Genomic DNA, 15,634 nt, shown 5'->3' with positions numbered 1-15,634 from the left:
ACTTTTTAAGGGACCTCCACACTGTTTTCCAAAGTGGCTGAACCAACTTGCATTCCCACCAACAATGTAGGAGAGATCCCCTTTCTCCACATCCTCTCCAACATTTGTTGTTTCCTGCCTTGTCGATTTTTTGCCATTCTAACTGGCGAAAGGTGGTATTTTTAAAATCTTAAAGGATCATTATTTCCTGTAAGAAAAGTTAATTTATTAGTCATGGAGCTTTCAGTTGTAAGTGACAGAATTCAAACTCAAACCAACTTAAAATTTTTTTAAAGGCATTTATTACCTATAGTGATTGGTGAACTTAGGTTTTAGGTATTACTAGGTCCAGAGGTTCTCCCCATGTATTCAAGCATCTGTGTGTTTTCCTCTGAATCTCAACTCTGCTTGCTTTTATTCATTTATTTTTTATTAATAATAATTTTTTATTATATTATGTTAGTCACCATACAGTACCTCCCTAGTTTTTGATGTAAAGTTCCATGATTCATTACTTGCGTTTAACAACCAGTGCACCATGCAATATGTGCCCTCCTTAATACCCATCACCAGCCTATCCCATTCCACCACCCCCTCTACCCTCTGAAGCCCTCAGTTTGTTTCCCAGAGTCCATAGTCTCTCATGGTTCATTCCCCTTTCTGTTTACAGATTCAGAGCTGTCCACACATGGTGATAAGATTGCCACCAGGCTATGTCATCCTCACTACCAGATAACAATAAAAAAAAATAAAGTGTGTCTTATTCTTCAACACTTCCAACAAAGTCCTGTAGAGGGCTCTCAGGGGCCCCGTTTGAGTCACCTGCTCATTCTTGTGTATCCGGATTATTGTGGCCTGGAGAACAGGGAATATTGATTATGCCCTTGCCTTAAGCACACTCATAGAAATAGTTCTCAAAGAATTTTGATCCGAGGATGATGGTAGGGGGAGCAGACAAAGTATACTGGAAGATAGGCAATCTACAGCTCACTATAGTTACTTTTTGATGTTATAAAGTAATACTCTCTTCTCCTGACATTTTAATGGCAAATTTTACTTGCTAAATCCAGGCAACACCTCGAGTACGAATCCTATCTGGAGGGAGATACTTGCAAATTAATAATGCAGATCTAAGTGATACAGCCAATTATACTTGTGTGGCCAGCAACATTGCAGGAAAGACTACAAGAAAATTTATTCTCTCTGTAAATGGTAAGAAAAATTAATAATTGTTTCACAAATTAAAAATATAGCCAAGCGTTTTCAAGGAAATGATAACATTTTTGTTTCTTATGGGCACACTCAGTGATTCTTGTGGTTATCTTATTTTTTGAAAAAGACAATATGTGATATTTGTATTATGGCTATATTCAAACCATATTTCAAAAAAAAACTAAAGATACATTATCTTAGAGGATAATGTATGTCCAGTTGTTACCAGTATATCCTCACATTTTGTGTCATTCAGATCAGAGCCATTGAGAAAGTCACACTAAGGTTCTGGATGACAGGTGATCCATTAATTAGTTCCCCTTTATTCATGTTGGTGTTTGAGTATACATGTACTAGACAGAGACTGCCATAGGACTGTGATTGTCTCAAATCGAAGATCTAAACATTAAAATACGCCAATATCTGGGAAGATAATACAGACTTTTCCCCATCACAGTCTCTTTTATTTTTTAATATATGAAACTTTACAGGATATTGGGTGACCCACACAACTAATACCTCTAATACTAAAATTAAAATTCAGATTTTCTACTCCCATGTGAACTCAATGATTAATGAAATACATGCTCTGAGACTTGCATGATTAATCACAGATGTGCTTTTCATTAGAAGAGCCCACTTTCTGTTCTTTATTTAAAGTGAAGTTGTTCCAGTGTTAACATTCTCAGACCATTATTTGGCCAAAGAGAAATAAGAAATATCATCTTTAATTTGCATCAGACCAGAGCTGATTTTTATTCAAGCGTCTCTCCTACAAAGCCAGATTTCACACACCGTATCAGGGATTTAAAACCTCCTTCCCCGCATCCGTGCTTTATTTTTAAACACGAAGTATCTTGAGTAAGACTTTAAGAATTAAACCCCGATTCTGTTTATACTAACCTGAATTAGCTGTAGGCAACGCTATATATTTGACTCAAAGCTAACCTTGTATTACCTCTTCAGAGTCTTATATTATTGATTATATTATTGATATGCATGAAGTTTTCCACATGCATCTTTTGTGCAGTTCCTCCAAACATAAAGAGTGGCCCCCAGAGTCTTGTCATTCACTTAAATACATCAGCTGTATTGGAATGCCTTGCTGAGGGTGTGCCAACCCCAAGGATAACATGGAGAAAGGATGGAGCTGTTCTGTCTGCAAGTCATGCAAGGTAACAATTCTGGAAAAGGATGAAAAATGTTGCAATAACTGAAATATAAATCCCTAAATCTTCTTTTCCAATGTATTATTTTGGTCTTGTTATATTTAATATTCGTTCTTCATCTTAATATGAGAATCAAATTATACTATTTTAAAAGCATAATCCCAAGTCTTATGGTGAAAACATAATGATTATAATTCATCCAAGATCACAAGTCCATCTGCTATGCACCTTTGTGGAATATCCCTTTTTTCCACCAAGGGTATTGCAAATTCCTAAAGCAGGATAAAGACTAAAAATGGATTTAACTAAGTCTTTTAAAATACTCTCAGTCAAAATGTAAATAATCAGAAATCTGATCTTTCTTGTAGGTACTCCATCTTGGAAAATGGATTCCTTCATATCCAGTCAGCACATGTCACAGATACTGGGCGATATTTGTGTATGGCTACCAATGCTGCCGGAACAGACCGCCGGCGAATAGATTTACAAGTCCATGGTAAATATACTTGTATGACCCACATCTAATCTTTGGGTTAAATGTTCTTTGATAGCCTAAACCTGTGAGATCATAAAGACCTTGATATCCTGAGCTATGTAAAGGTACCATACTCCATTGTGAATAATCAAGACCCATGTTTTCTCCTCATTGTGGCTAGCACCATCACAACACCAAATTCACAGAGCCTTCTTATGTTTGTAACTATGGAGCAAGTTACCAGTGATTAGTTTCAGTCTGGCAGAAATACTTCAGATGGCATGCTATTTGCTGAATGTGTTTCCCTCTTATTTGTTGACTTTGTTTTAGTTCCTCCATCCATTGCTCTGGGTCCTACTAACATAACTGTAACAGTAAATGTTCAAACTACTCTGGCTTGTGAGGCTGCTGGGATACCAAAACCATCAATCAGATGGAGGAAAAATGGGCATCTTCTTAATGTGGATCAAAATCAGAATTCGTACAGGTAAGGAATAATTAAACTGAAAAACCCCACCTATTTAGAAACATAATTTTAAAAAGAACTAACATTTCATCTCTATCAATGGGGACAAGCATAAAGTATGAAGAATTAGCTAATATGTAGAGAGTATATATTTTTTTTCTTAATGTGGAATTAGTTTTTCAACCTAAAGCTTTTTCTGAATTATGGGTCCAACTTTTCTATCCATAAGCCCTGTGGATGAGATCAGAGAGATCTACAAGATTAGATTCCTATTCTGCTTTATTTTTCTTAGCACCTTTTGGAAATTTATAAAAACAAAGAATGAAAATATTTGGTATAAGGGAAAAACTGTTCTGTAAAAATAATACTACCTTTAGCTATAGAATAAAAATAAAATCCTGAACCATGAAATACAACTTAGGTACTTGGTAGCATGTGTAGGGAGGAAAAACATCATTTTCTCCAATTTTTTGCATTCCTCTGGCTTTACTGCCAGTAGCTCATAATATGACAGTGTATGTTTTTTAAAAGATAACCTTTTAATCACTAGGAATTTCTGATGTTGTAAATGAGCGTCATTTCTTGTATCTCAATTACGTTAACAGATATCTTGTCAAAGGAATTGCCATAATACTAAAAACAAATGTTCTTGTAGCTCTACTTTGACAACAATCAATTCTTATACATCAGGAAATGTGAAACGAGGAGTGTTAACACTGGAAATTCTGTTGTTTCTCCTTTCTCACCCTTTTAATCTTTGGGTACTAGGAGTCTAGTGACTTGAAGATATACCCTATGTAGAAAATGTGCAGTACCATAGAATAAAAAAGCATGTCAAATGTATTCCCATTGAATCAAATCATTTTTATTCTATCAGTGCACACTTTTAAGTAAGAAAATAGATATTTTATTTAGATTTACTTTGAATAATGTATGTGTATTTACTAAACCTCTTAAACATTTGAAGTGATCCAGATCACTTTAGTTTTGAATTGGTTAGAAGTTAGGGAAAAGACTTATTGATATATGTACCATGCGTCTCAAAAGTGTCCAACGCACATAAGGAGACATGTGAAGTAGGGCAACACATAAGACAGACAGACTTGTAATTACCCGTCTATCAATGGAAATAATCAAATACCAATCTGCAAAGGTATTGTGAAATTTAGAGGTAGTTTATGTGAAGCAGTTGAGATGGTGCCAGAATGTATTCAATGCTTAGTAAACAGTGGCTATCATCAGTGTACTCGTTTTACTGTATTTCACTTAGGAAAGCATGGTTGATCATGATATAAGCAATCAGAAAATGCAAGAGTCCCTCTTCAAACAATCCTTCTACCCAACCACTTCCTGTAAATCTCAAAGTTAAGGCTCTATTAACCCATTGCCCATAAAAAAAAAGAAAGTCTGATACGTGAAGTATCAGAGGGGTTCCTCATTTTAATACAAGGAAAGAATTCCATTTCCCTCAATTCACAGCATGGTACCATGTTGAACCAACATTTATGAAAACTGATATATAGTACATCCTTGCTCTGAAATCTTTCTTCTAGGCTCCTTTCTTCGGGTTCACTAGTAATTATTTCCCCTTCTGTGGATGACACTGCAACCTATGAGTGCACCGTGACAAATGATGCCGGAGAGGATAAGAGAACTGTGGATCTCACTGTCCAAGGTAGAACTGGCTTACTAGGTGGATTAATAGTTATTATAATGATACATTTCATCATCCCACTACTTCACAAGAGGGCTTCCTTTTCCACTTATTAACATTTACTTTCGGCGTAGAAAGAGAAAGATGTATGACAAGGCTTTGGAAACTTGTAAGGCTTGGAAATGTGTACTTTCTTATTGTTTTAGTTCCACCTTCGATAGCTGATGAGCCTACGGACTTCCTAGTAACCAAACATGCCCCAACGGTAATTACCTGCACTGCGTCAGGAGTTCCATTTCCCTCAATTCACTGGACAAAAAATGGGATAAGACTACTTCCCAGGGGAGACGGTTATAGAATTCTGTCCTCAGGTAAGACCAAGCTCAGTAATCACACATCTATGATTAGACTAATTATTAATGGATGGCCTTACCTGGCCTTTTGTTGCACCAAAATTAAAAAATAAAATGCATTCTCATTCGTAGACTTACACATCTGGAAAAAAATAGAGTGGGAAGGGGAACTAGATAAAGGGAGAGAAAAAATCTAGAAACAAAATAACAATAACTGAATATAATAAGCATGATCACTATGTGCATATTTACTAACCCTGAATTTTCACAAATTCACTGGTTGCCTTTGAGTGAACCACAGTCTTTCCATTGGTCAATAAGAATCTCCATTCATTTGACAAAGATTTAGTGTCTAAAAGAAGTTATATACTCCACTGAGTTTCTGAGGATATAAAACTAGGAGGGTTCTTGTTTTCAAGGTTTTTATAACTGAGCAGGTAAGGCTGGGTGATAAGTGCTAGGATGGATAATTTTTGAGAGTGGTAGTAGCCATCATTTACAAAATGTATGTATTGAAAGAGAAAAAAATAATTCACCTAAATGAAAATACAGGTAATTCACATTGGTGTTTTGTATTGGGAGGGTACACTAGAGATAAAGTAGCAACTAACAACCTGGGGCTTTGTGCATTTGTGCATGTTATTCTAAGAGAATTTGTTTATTTTTTCAATAGAAGGGAAATGATGGAAGATTGTTCTCAGGGTAGAACTTGGCTTCCAAAGCCAAGTGTTTTGGCTGTCTCTGAAATGTGTATAGATTGGTAGCAATTAAAATCATGACATAGAAATTAACTACCCTTCAGCACAAGGTATTGTGTTAAGGAACAACTTTCTCAAAATATTAAACAAGAGTTACCATATGACCCAGCAGCTTCGTTCCTAGGCATCTGCCCAGAAAAATGAAAACATATGTCCACACAAAGACTTGTATGCAAATGTTCATACAGCATTATTCGCAATAGAGAAAGTAGAAACAATCCAAATGTCCATCAACTGATGAAAGAATAAACAAAATGTGGATAATCCACACACTGAAATTCTATTTATCAATAAAATGGAACAAAAATACTGGCACATGCTACAACAGATGAAACTCAAAAACCGTGCTCACGGTGAAAGAAATCAGACACAAAGGACAGCTGAATGATTGCATCCGCATGAAATGTTCAGGAAAGGCAAATATACGAAGAATAAGAAGAAATTAGTAATTGCATGGGGCTGGGAATGTGAAGTGACTGTAAATGGAATGAAATTTCTTTTTAGGGTAATAGAAATGTTCTTAAAATTAGATTGTGAGAGTTGCACAACTCTGTAAAGATACTAAAAAATCATTAAATTGTACATTTAAATGGGTGGATTTTATGGCATGTAAATTTTGCCTAAATAAAGCTATTTATAATGATTAAAAGGTACTGTGCTAGGCCCTTCAGGGGGTCCAAGTATGAGTATAAGCCAAGAACCACTGTACTAGGGATGAAAACACAAAGTCAGAGAGACATAGTTTATCAAACCAGAAAAATGGTTGCAGAAAAATGGGCAGACTATGCATAAAACTTTTTCCTTTTTAGGAGCAATTGAAATATTTGCTACTCAGCTAAACCATGCTGGAAGATATACTTGTGTCGCCAGGAATGCAGCTGGTTCTGCACATCGACACGTGACTCTTTATGTCCAGGGTATGGAAGGTCATTTAATTCATGAAAAGCTTGTTTTTTCTTCAAGTCATGTTTATTCTTAAAAGGCTGTTCTGTCTAGAGTTACGAACCACAGTAATGTCTTGGGGATATGAAAGAGGCTGATAGATATTTTTCAATAAACTAAGAAAAGCATACAGATGAAAAAATCACAAAGAACAACCCCAAAATTATTTTTTTTCTTGAACTTTTATAATCTGTTCCCATTTCTAGTCTTCTAATGGAGTTCTTCTAATGGAAACTGCCTACAGTAGCAAGACTCAAAAAAATGTAATATGGCCTATACTCTCTTTTCCCCTGAACAATCAAATCATTAATAATGTGGAAATATGAATCTGGGCATGTTTAACCTCATGGCTACTTTTAGACAATTCTGCCACTAACTGTGCCTTTGCTTTTTCTGTTGGAACTTATAGAGTCTCCAGTCATTCAGCCTCAGCCAAGTGAACTAGACGTCATTGTAAATAATCCCATTTTATTACCATGTGAAGCAACAGGGACACCCAGTCCTTTCATTACTTGGCAAAAAGAAGGCATCAATGTCATCACTGCAGGTACCTACCACTGTTTCTATTGAGAAAATTACAGCAAATCAGTGTTTCATAATTGAGAAGTCAGTATGATTTTTTTAATGAAAAAAATGTTAATACAAATTCTTCTCACTGTGCTTTCATAACTGATATAGGCAAAAGCCATACAGTTCTTCCTAGTGGCGGCTTGCAGATCTCCAGAGCTATGAGAGAAGATGCTGGTACTTATATGTGTGTGGCTCAGAATCCAGCTGGTACAGCCTTAGGCAAAATCAAATTAAATGTTCAAGGTACCTAAATAGTAAATTTCTATGTCTTTATTATAAAGATGCTTGTAACAATGTATACCAAAGTTCATCTATCTAAAATAACGATGCTGCCGTAAGTTCTCAACATTCTTAGATTATATTATCCAGTGTGTTTTTTCTGTTACCCTTATGAAGAAGAAAATTTAATGCTTGGGGGTTTGGGGTCATTGTTTATATAAGAAAACTGAGGCATTTCATGGTATTTAGGATTTCTATGAACTTCCATATGGTACTCTATTTCATTGTAGCACATACTTAAGGTAACTTTTAAAACCATTCTCTCCATAATGCCACATTGGATACATTATGAGACACACTAGATTCTAATATCCACTGAAAAAACAAACCATACATTTTTAAAAATCATAAACAGAAAATCATAAAACAAAAAAATTTTAATTGCAGTTAACCAACTTGATGGGAAAAATTATTCTGTAGACAAAGCAAGGTCTTTTCACATTTAACTGTTATTTTCTTGACATAATATTCGTATCTTGCATGCATTGTTTTTGTGACCTGGAAGTAGGCTCTGAGCTTCTGAATTTGCATTAGTTGATTTTGAATTTCCTTATAGTGTGATTTTCCTATGGTAAATTACTGACTGTAGTCAAGTTTACTTAACTGTGCATTATAAATCTAATTTCTCTATTTTGTTAACATTTTCTCAACAAATATTTATTGCAATAATAAGTGGAAATACATTGAACACCACAGACATGATCCTTCCCTTTTGGTGTACAGATGGAAAAAAACTAAACTACCAAGTAAACGAAATAATTATAAATTCTGACATATGCTAAACAGAAAAAAAAAAGAGGCTGAGAATGGGAATAACGGGGAAATGTGGGACCCACTTAACATTAGTGGTTAAAGTAGGCTTTAAGAAGTAGGCTTCTCTAAAGGGGTACCATTTAGGCTGAGATGTGAATGATGAGCTAGGATGAGCCATGCAAAGGTGGCAGAGTGTCCAAGGGAGAGAGGACAGCACGTGCAGTGGCCCCACAGCAGGAAGGAGTAAGGAAGGAAGCCTGGCAGTGTGGTAGAGAGTGGTGGAGAAGGAGAAGGCTGGCAAAATGTGAAGGAAGTCAGAAAAGAAGGTGGGCCAATGCATGGAGGGTCAGAAGGACCACAAATGGTTATATTTTCTTCTCTATGCAGTGGGAGACCTTTTAAGGGTTTAACCAAGATGCTTATTTGGTTTTAGGAAGATCTCATTTGCTACTATGTAGGTAATGGTTTAGAGAAGGATCAAGACTAGAGCTGGAGGAACTATTCAAGTCCTCTAAGCAGGGTGTTACAGCCTGGCTGGAAGTGAGAGTGGCTGTGTAAGTTGCAGGGGTAAATGGAAAAAGTGATGGATTTAAGATACTTCTGGAGGTATAACTGCCAGGATGACTGATGAATCAGATTTGGGAGGTTAGGCAAAGAGAGGAATTAATGATGTTTCCTGGGCTTTGGACTTGAGCTAGTGAGCGGATGATAGTGCGATGGGGGAATGGTAGTGCAAGGGGGAGGAACTGGCTTTGGAGGAAGGAAAACATAATTTCTGATTGATCCCTGTGAGATGTGGGAAACTATTAAAAATCCTAGTGGAGATATCACATTGAGTTGAATATTTATGGATTCAGAGCTTAAGGGAGAAGTATAGTGTAAGATATAAATTTGGAAGTAGTCAGCATATTTCAGTCCACAAGACTGGATCAGAATTTGGACAGAAAAAGAGCTAAGGACAAAGCCCCAGAACTCTGCATTGTGTAAAGGTCTGAGAAAAGAGAGAATGTTGGAGAAGAATACAAAGGAACAGGCAGAGATGTTAGAGGAAAGCCGGATGGAGGCTAGGAGAGGAGAGTGTTTCAAGAAGGGAGTGGACAATTTGTTGAATGCAAGTGAGAGGTCAGTTGGATAAGAACCAGTAAATATTCATTGGCTTTGGCAACATAGAGGTCATGGAAAGAACAGTTCCGTATAGGAGGGGTTTTTCCTCCACTAATTGATTAAAATTATTGATATGAGCAATTATAGGGCAAAGAAACACATTAAATGATTAATAGCATTTCAGCATTCCAGAAGCAACCAGAGATAACTGCATGCTTTCGAGGCATGAAAATTCTGAACCAAATCTCTCTCCTTGCAGATACAGTATGTAATGGAAAGCACAAACCCAACCAAATGATGTTGGTTGATAAAAGTAATTTTAACATGGTTATTCATATTTTTTTCACAACTTGTTGATTTTATTTTACTAGTCACTATTAGTGTACTGTAAAATTTGGTCTCGGGGTGCCTGGGTGGCTCAGTCAGTTAAGCATCTGACTTCAGCTCAGGTCATTATCTCAGGGTTCTGGAATGAAGTCCCAGGACCCAAGCCCTCAGCAGGGAGTCTGTTTCTCCCTCTCCCTCAACCTCTGCCTCTCCCCCTCCCTGGTCATGCTCTCTCTCTCTCTCTCTTTCAAATCAATCAGTAAATAAAATCTTTAAAAATAAATAAATGAAATAAAATAAAATCCAGTCTCCATGTGGTTGACCATTTCTCCATATCCTCTGGAGACACGGCAAATAGTTCTAGGTCCCCAGGACTTGTTTGTATAGGGCATTACTTGAATTACTGGAGATCTCAGAGATCTCATTTCTGATTCCGTTTCTCAGTCAATATGTGGTAACAGTGAATATTGTTTGCCTTGTTTTCCTCTTAAGCTTTCTTGAATGGGTGATATTTTTTTTGTCTTTTTGGTGGGTTTCGCCTGCACATGCTTGAAGGGATATTTTTACTGTCATTGTTAGCCTCTGCACCTTGTCACTGTCTCTGGACTTGCATTGACACAGATGGATTACCCTCTCCTTTCTTTCCTGTGTGCTTGTGGTCAGTTGTTCCATGCTTGTCCTTGATTGTTCTCTCATGATTATTTAATATTTCTTTGAGGCTCAACAAAATATCCAGGCTAATACCTAAGTGGTAATCAACCTACTGGAAACATTAGGAAGAGACTGCCTTATCGTAAGCCATTCCACAGCTTTCAGAAGTAGGAAGTGTTTTATATATATAATTATTTTCCATGATCTATTCATTTATTTACTCAGTCAGTCAAACAATACTTGGTTAAATATGGCCACTGTATTTGAGACACTAAGTACTGCAGGAAAAATTTGAGTAAAACTGTCTCTGAACCATTAAATAATTTCCAAACCTTGAAGGGGTCTATTCTGAAAGTTTAAGTAGCTGAAGTGAATCACATAATATAGTATGTTAAAGAAAATGCCTCTGTTGACACAACCTAAATTTTCTAGACATGCAGTACCTTGGGAATATATGTTTATATCCTCATTTAAAATTGATTATCATTTACATTTGTTAACTATGCAGAGAATAATTTTCTGAAAATGGCTCAAAGAATTTTCTTTTCCAGTGAAAACAAAGTATAGTGATCCTTTGATGATAATATGGTAAAGTCAATATTTCGTTTCTTTTCAGTGTGACTTCCCTTTGCTAGAGTGATACTGTCATGTGTACATGGTACATTTATGCTTTTAGGGTGAAGTTTATACTTTGTGTCTTTCAGTTCCTCCAGTCATTAGCCCCCATCCAAAGGAATATATCACTGCTGTGGACAAGCCCATCTCCCTACCGTGTGAGGCAGATGGCCTCCCACCGCCTGACATCACCTGGCATAAAGATGGGCATGCAATTGTGGAGTCAGTCCGCCAGCGCATCCTCAGCTCTGGGGCTCTGCAAATAGTATTTGCTCAGCCTGATGATGCCGGCCAGTACACGTGCATGGCAGCTAACGTGGCAGGATCGAGCAGCACGAGCACCAAGCTCACTGTCCATGGTAGGTGATTGAACATTAATTATTTCAATCTGCTACATTGCCATGGCAAAGACAAAAGACCACTGAGAAAAAAATATGATGAAAGTCAAAGCCAAGCAAAACCAGCAATCCAAAGTGGGGTGTGTGTGTGTGTGTCTGTAGGTATACTTACCCTTCTAATATGCAGGCTCTGATTAGTTGTGTAGTCAAAAGAAAGGCTATGATGATGTGTGTGTCAGAAAGAAAGAGAGATTTTATTAAGAAACCCAAAAAAATTAATGTGTTGCCAATAATCCCCTCATATTGTGATTATTAGTATTTATACTTTGGCTGTAGATCCCACTTATGGGATCCACATGTGTTTTGTGACTATTCTGCTTACTTCTCAACTTGCAAATGATCTTCACTCAAAACTAATCTATGAGCTACATTATATAGTGTGAACCTAATGAGAGTTAGAAATCTATTCGATTTATTATTTTAAGGTAGCAAAATATTTACAAGTATATTTTTATAATAGAAAAAATCTTTTTTTCTTTGTAGTCAGACAACTAACAAAATAAGGATCAGCGCTGAAATATTTTCATTGTTATTGTGTATTTTAAAGATAAAATGCCCATTAATATCAGTGTGAGGACACAATAAGTAAATTAAACTCTTTCCAACTACTATTTTCAGAGGTAACTCTTTTAATGATGAGTCTCTGCTTTTTCCTTTTTAAAAAAATTTGTGAAAGCTGTTTTTATCCTCCAGCTGTGTTTGAATTTCCTATGACTTCATAGTTGAAGTGATGATTTCAAGCAGACACAATTTTAATTGAATAAAGAAATAATACCCCAAATTTTAAATCACCATGTATGAGTTTTTTAAATACTTTCCCTGGTTTATACCTGCTTTCAGTTCATATAATTGAACTAATTAATACACATTAGTTCTTTAGCCTCAAATAAATAATACTCCTTTTTCTCAAATTTGTGTAAAGTTTACCAAAATTAACCAGATACTAAACAACAAATCAATCATTAATGTGATTTAAAAATAAGGCCACGATTCCTGTTCACATTCAATAAACCTAAACATGTGTAATAAACTTTTAATGCCAAAACCCAACCCCAGGCAAATTTAAAAATACCATTCTAGTTAACAAGTAGGTCAAAGAATATGTTCTCATTTTCATACTATTTAGAAAATGATAAAAATAAGGACACTATATATCAAAATGTGTGGTGCGTGGGCCAAAGTTAAAATCAAATGTAAAATCATAACCTTAAAATTTTCATTTTGAAAAAGAAGGAAATAAATGTACTAATGTTGCAACTTCATCACCACTGGTAAAATTGAAATATCAACCCCCAGGATAATGAAGATGATAAAAATACAGTACAAATTAATTAAAAATGAATCAAATATTTACAACATACCATTCAGCAAAATAGATTTTTGTGTTTTCCCTATTGACTGTGTGTATAATCATTCATACATGGTTTATATTACTCATATAATCAAAAAAATAATTTTTGCTGAATACAACTTTTGTCCTGTCACTTTTCAGAATGTCATTTAAATTGATCTATATCTCACTGATATGTTTGAATAATTCCAAAAGTTATAATTTTTGGAGGGGAGTGTATTTTACTTTTTGAGCCAAGTATTCTTAGCAGTTTTCAAGCCTTTTCTTTAGAAGTAAATACCTTAGTTCCAAGTCCACTAAGGTATTTGTTATTATATTTAAATAGTCATTTGATCTTTCTGTATTGCCTAAATTCCAGTCCAGAAAGTATTTGCGTAGAGTTCTGAAATCACTATAAAAATTTCCTCTATGGTGGTATAAAAGCTGAATTAAATGTCTTGACCTGGTTTTACTTGCATTTGTTGTTATACATTAAATACTGGAATAATTTTTTTTTTTTTCTGTAGCACGTTGTGATATTCAATATGGGGTGAGTGTTGTGTAGACTGGTGACTTTTATTCGCTTGTTCTCACAATATGTGTGTGATACAAATCCAGTGATTATTCAACTGTAGAAGCATTTTTGTATTTTGTTGCTCTAGTCTGTTTTACTTCACTGCAATAAAGCATAAGAAACTTAAGTAAGAGAAAGTTAAGAAGCCAAATAAAATCTAAAGATTTCTAATCTAGTTCTATGTCATTTGCTTAGAAACTGATAGTGAATATATTCAATAAGTTCAAATCCATTAGAGTTCTTGCTATAGCTATTTTACTATTTTATTTTATTTTACTATTTCCAGCGAATTTATCCTCAAAAGAGTCTTTTTTTGTCTCAGTATTCTGTGTGAATAAGGATATTATTGAACTCAACACCCTGAATGACTATCTTTTTTTAAAACTCTTCTTAGTACCTCCTAGAATCCGAAGTACGGAAGTACACTACACGGTCAATGAGAATTCAGAAGCCGTTCTTCCATGCGTGGCTGATGGAATCCCCACACCAGCAATTAACTGGAAAAGAGACAATGTTCTTTTAGCTAACTTGTTAGGAAAATATACTATTGAACCCTATGGAGAACTTATTCTGGAAAATGTTGTGGTAAGTTTAATAGATGTGAATAGATACTTAAAACCAGACTGGTAATTCACCCTTTTACTTTTAGTAACTTAGCCTGGAAATATATTCTTTAATAATGAAAGAAAAATACTCTTATAAATTCAGGCCAAAAAATGAATTTTACACATGTTTCATTTTATGGCCCAGGTCTAAGAATAATATTTAACAGATAGTAGAAACTCATAAATGGCCTCCTTCTACAATTATTTTATTTTTGTGGAAATTTGTTTATCAGGAAAAATTCTAAGTTCCTCTGTTATAGTCCATGCTTATAACCATGTACGGAAATGATTAGAAGAGTGGAGATATAAGAATATCTGATGCGTTATTAAGCAGATATGAAAAACAGTTTTTCTATTCTTTCCAGGATTTTGAATAACCCTTTCTAATCATTAACAAGGAAACTAAAGTCTTAGGGATCCATGCAAGCTAAGGTTTTTGAATAGTCTTAGGTGGTACTTACCCAGTCTACAGAACAGTAGCTATCAGCAGCATCCCAGTTTTTCAGTGGTAGCCCACTGGAGAAGAATGTGTATCTATGTATACTACCTGACTTTTAAAAAAATTTCTTGTGTGGTTTGAGAGCATCAATACTTGGCACCAGATATGAAACATGATTAGAATGTGAATCACTTTCAGAGCTTTCGTGCATCTTATTCCTATTCCTTGTCCTTCAGAATACCTAAACTTCATTACAAAATCTTTGTGGAATTAAATTTGAACAAATTAAAATAATAAAATTGATTACATTCACTTTAATAGTGTAAATTCAGCCATTAGCCAGACTCCTGGGATTATCTGGTAGGTAACCCTAGTGATTGGCTGTGTCACTAGGGCCCTAACTCAACCACATGTGCCAGCAGAAATTGTCTTTATTCAAATCGGTTATAAAATGTGCCATTATTTTATGTACCACAAAGAAAGAAAAAGTATAGTTAAGTAAACTAGAGAAGGCCATCAGTTTTTAAGTTGTATCCCAGTTTCAGGGATATTAAAAGTTAAAAATATGAATTTTAGAATTGATAAAATAAGGATAAACTTGTTTGTTTAAGCCAGTAAATATCTTTAGTGGGATTACCCCCAGGCTCAGGAATGTTGAATTTGGGCCCTTTATTACACTTGTAGACCGGAAGGAATTAAATGAGAAAGAAAAGTTTAGACTTTTAGTGGGACAATGACTCAGATATGTTTAAAAAAATAGCAATAAAGTAGTTTATAAATACCAGATGGACTCAAATGATAAGTAGAAATCTACCTGTGATTTGTATATGTATAATCCAGATTTTTAAGTGCTTCACTTTCATAAAATCCTTGATTTTAAGCTTAAATTGTTATAACCTGAGAATTTAAGAAGAGCTAAATGATTTGGAGGTGGGGAGACCTTTACAGAGAATATAATTTATTCCTGTTTGCCCTTTAAAA

At 35.2% G+C, this 15,634-nt stretch overlaps 1 protein-coding gene across 1 annotated transcript in view; it reads left to right on the top strand.

Moving 5' to 3' along the window:
- Positions 1-15,634, top strand: part of HMCN1 (hemicentin 1) — a 469,289-nt gene that overhangs the window by 396,742 nt on the left and 56,913 nt on the right. Inside the window, exons 72-82 of the mRNA XM_008696988.2 lie at positions 1,050-1,191; positions 2,222-2,366; positions 2,729-2,856; positions 3,166-3,322; positions 4,855-4,976; positions 5,162-5,326; positions 6,876-6,983; positions 7,418-7,555; positions 7,687-7,821; positions 11,397-11,666; positions 14,004-14,194. Coding sequence (XP_008695210.2) covers positions 1,050-1,191; positions 2,222-2,366; positions 2,729-2,856; positions 3,166-3,322; positions 4,855-4,976; positions 5,162-5,326; positions 6,876-6,983; positions 7,418-7,555; positions 7,687-7,821; positions 11,397-11,666; positions 14,004-14,194 — 1,701 coding nt within the window. The remainder of the gene's footprint in view (positions 1-1,049; positions 1,192-2,221; positions 2,367-2,728; positions 2,857-3,165; positions 3,323-4,854; positions 4,977-5,161; positions 5,327-6,875; positions 6,984-7,417; positions 7,556-7,686; positions 7,822-11,396; positions 11,667-14,003; positions 14,195-15,634) is intronic.

Source organism: Ursus maritimus, unplaced genomic scaffold (assembly GCF_017311325.1).
Source record: "Ursus maritimus isolate PB19 unplaced genomic scaffold, ASM1731132v1 scaffold_2, whole genome shotgun sequence".
Taxonomy (NCBI): Eukaryota; Metazoa; Chordata; class Mammalia; order Carnivora; family Ursidae; genus Ursus; species Ursus maritimus.
The sequence above is the reverse complement of the archived record's forward strand: the minus strand, read 5'-3'. Positions and strand labels throughout refer to the sequence as shown.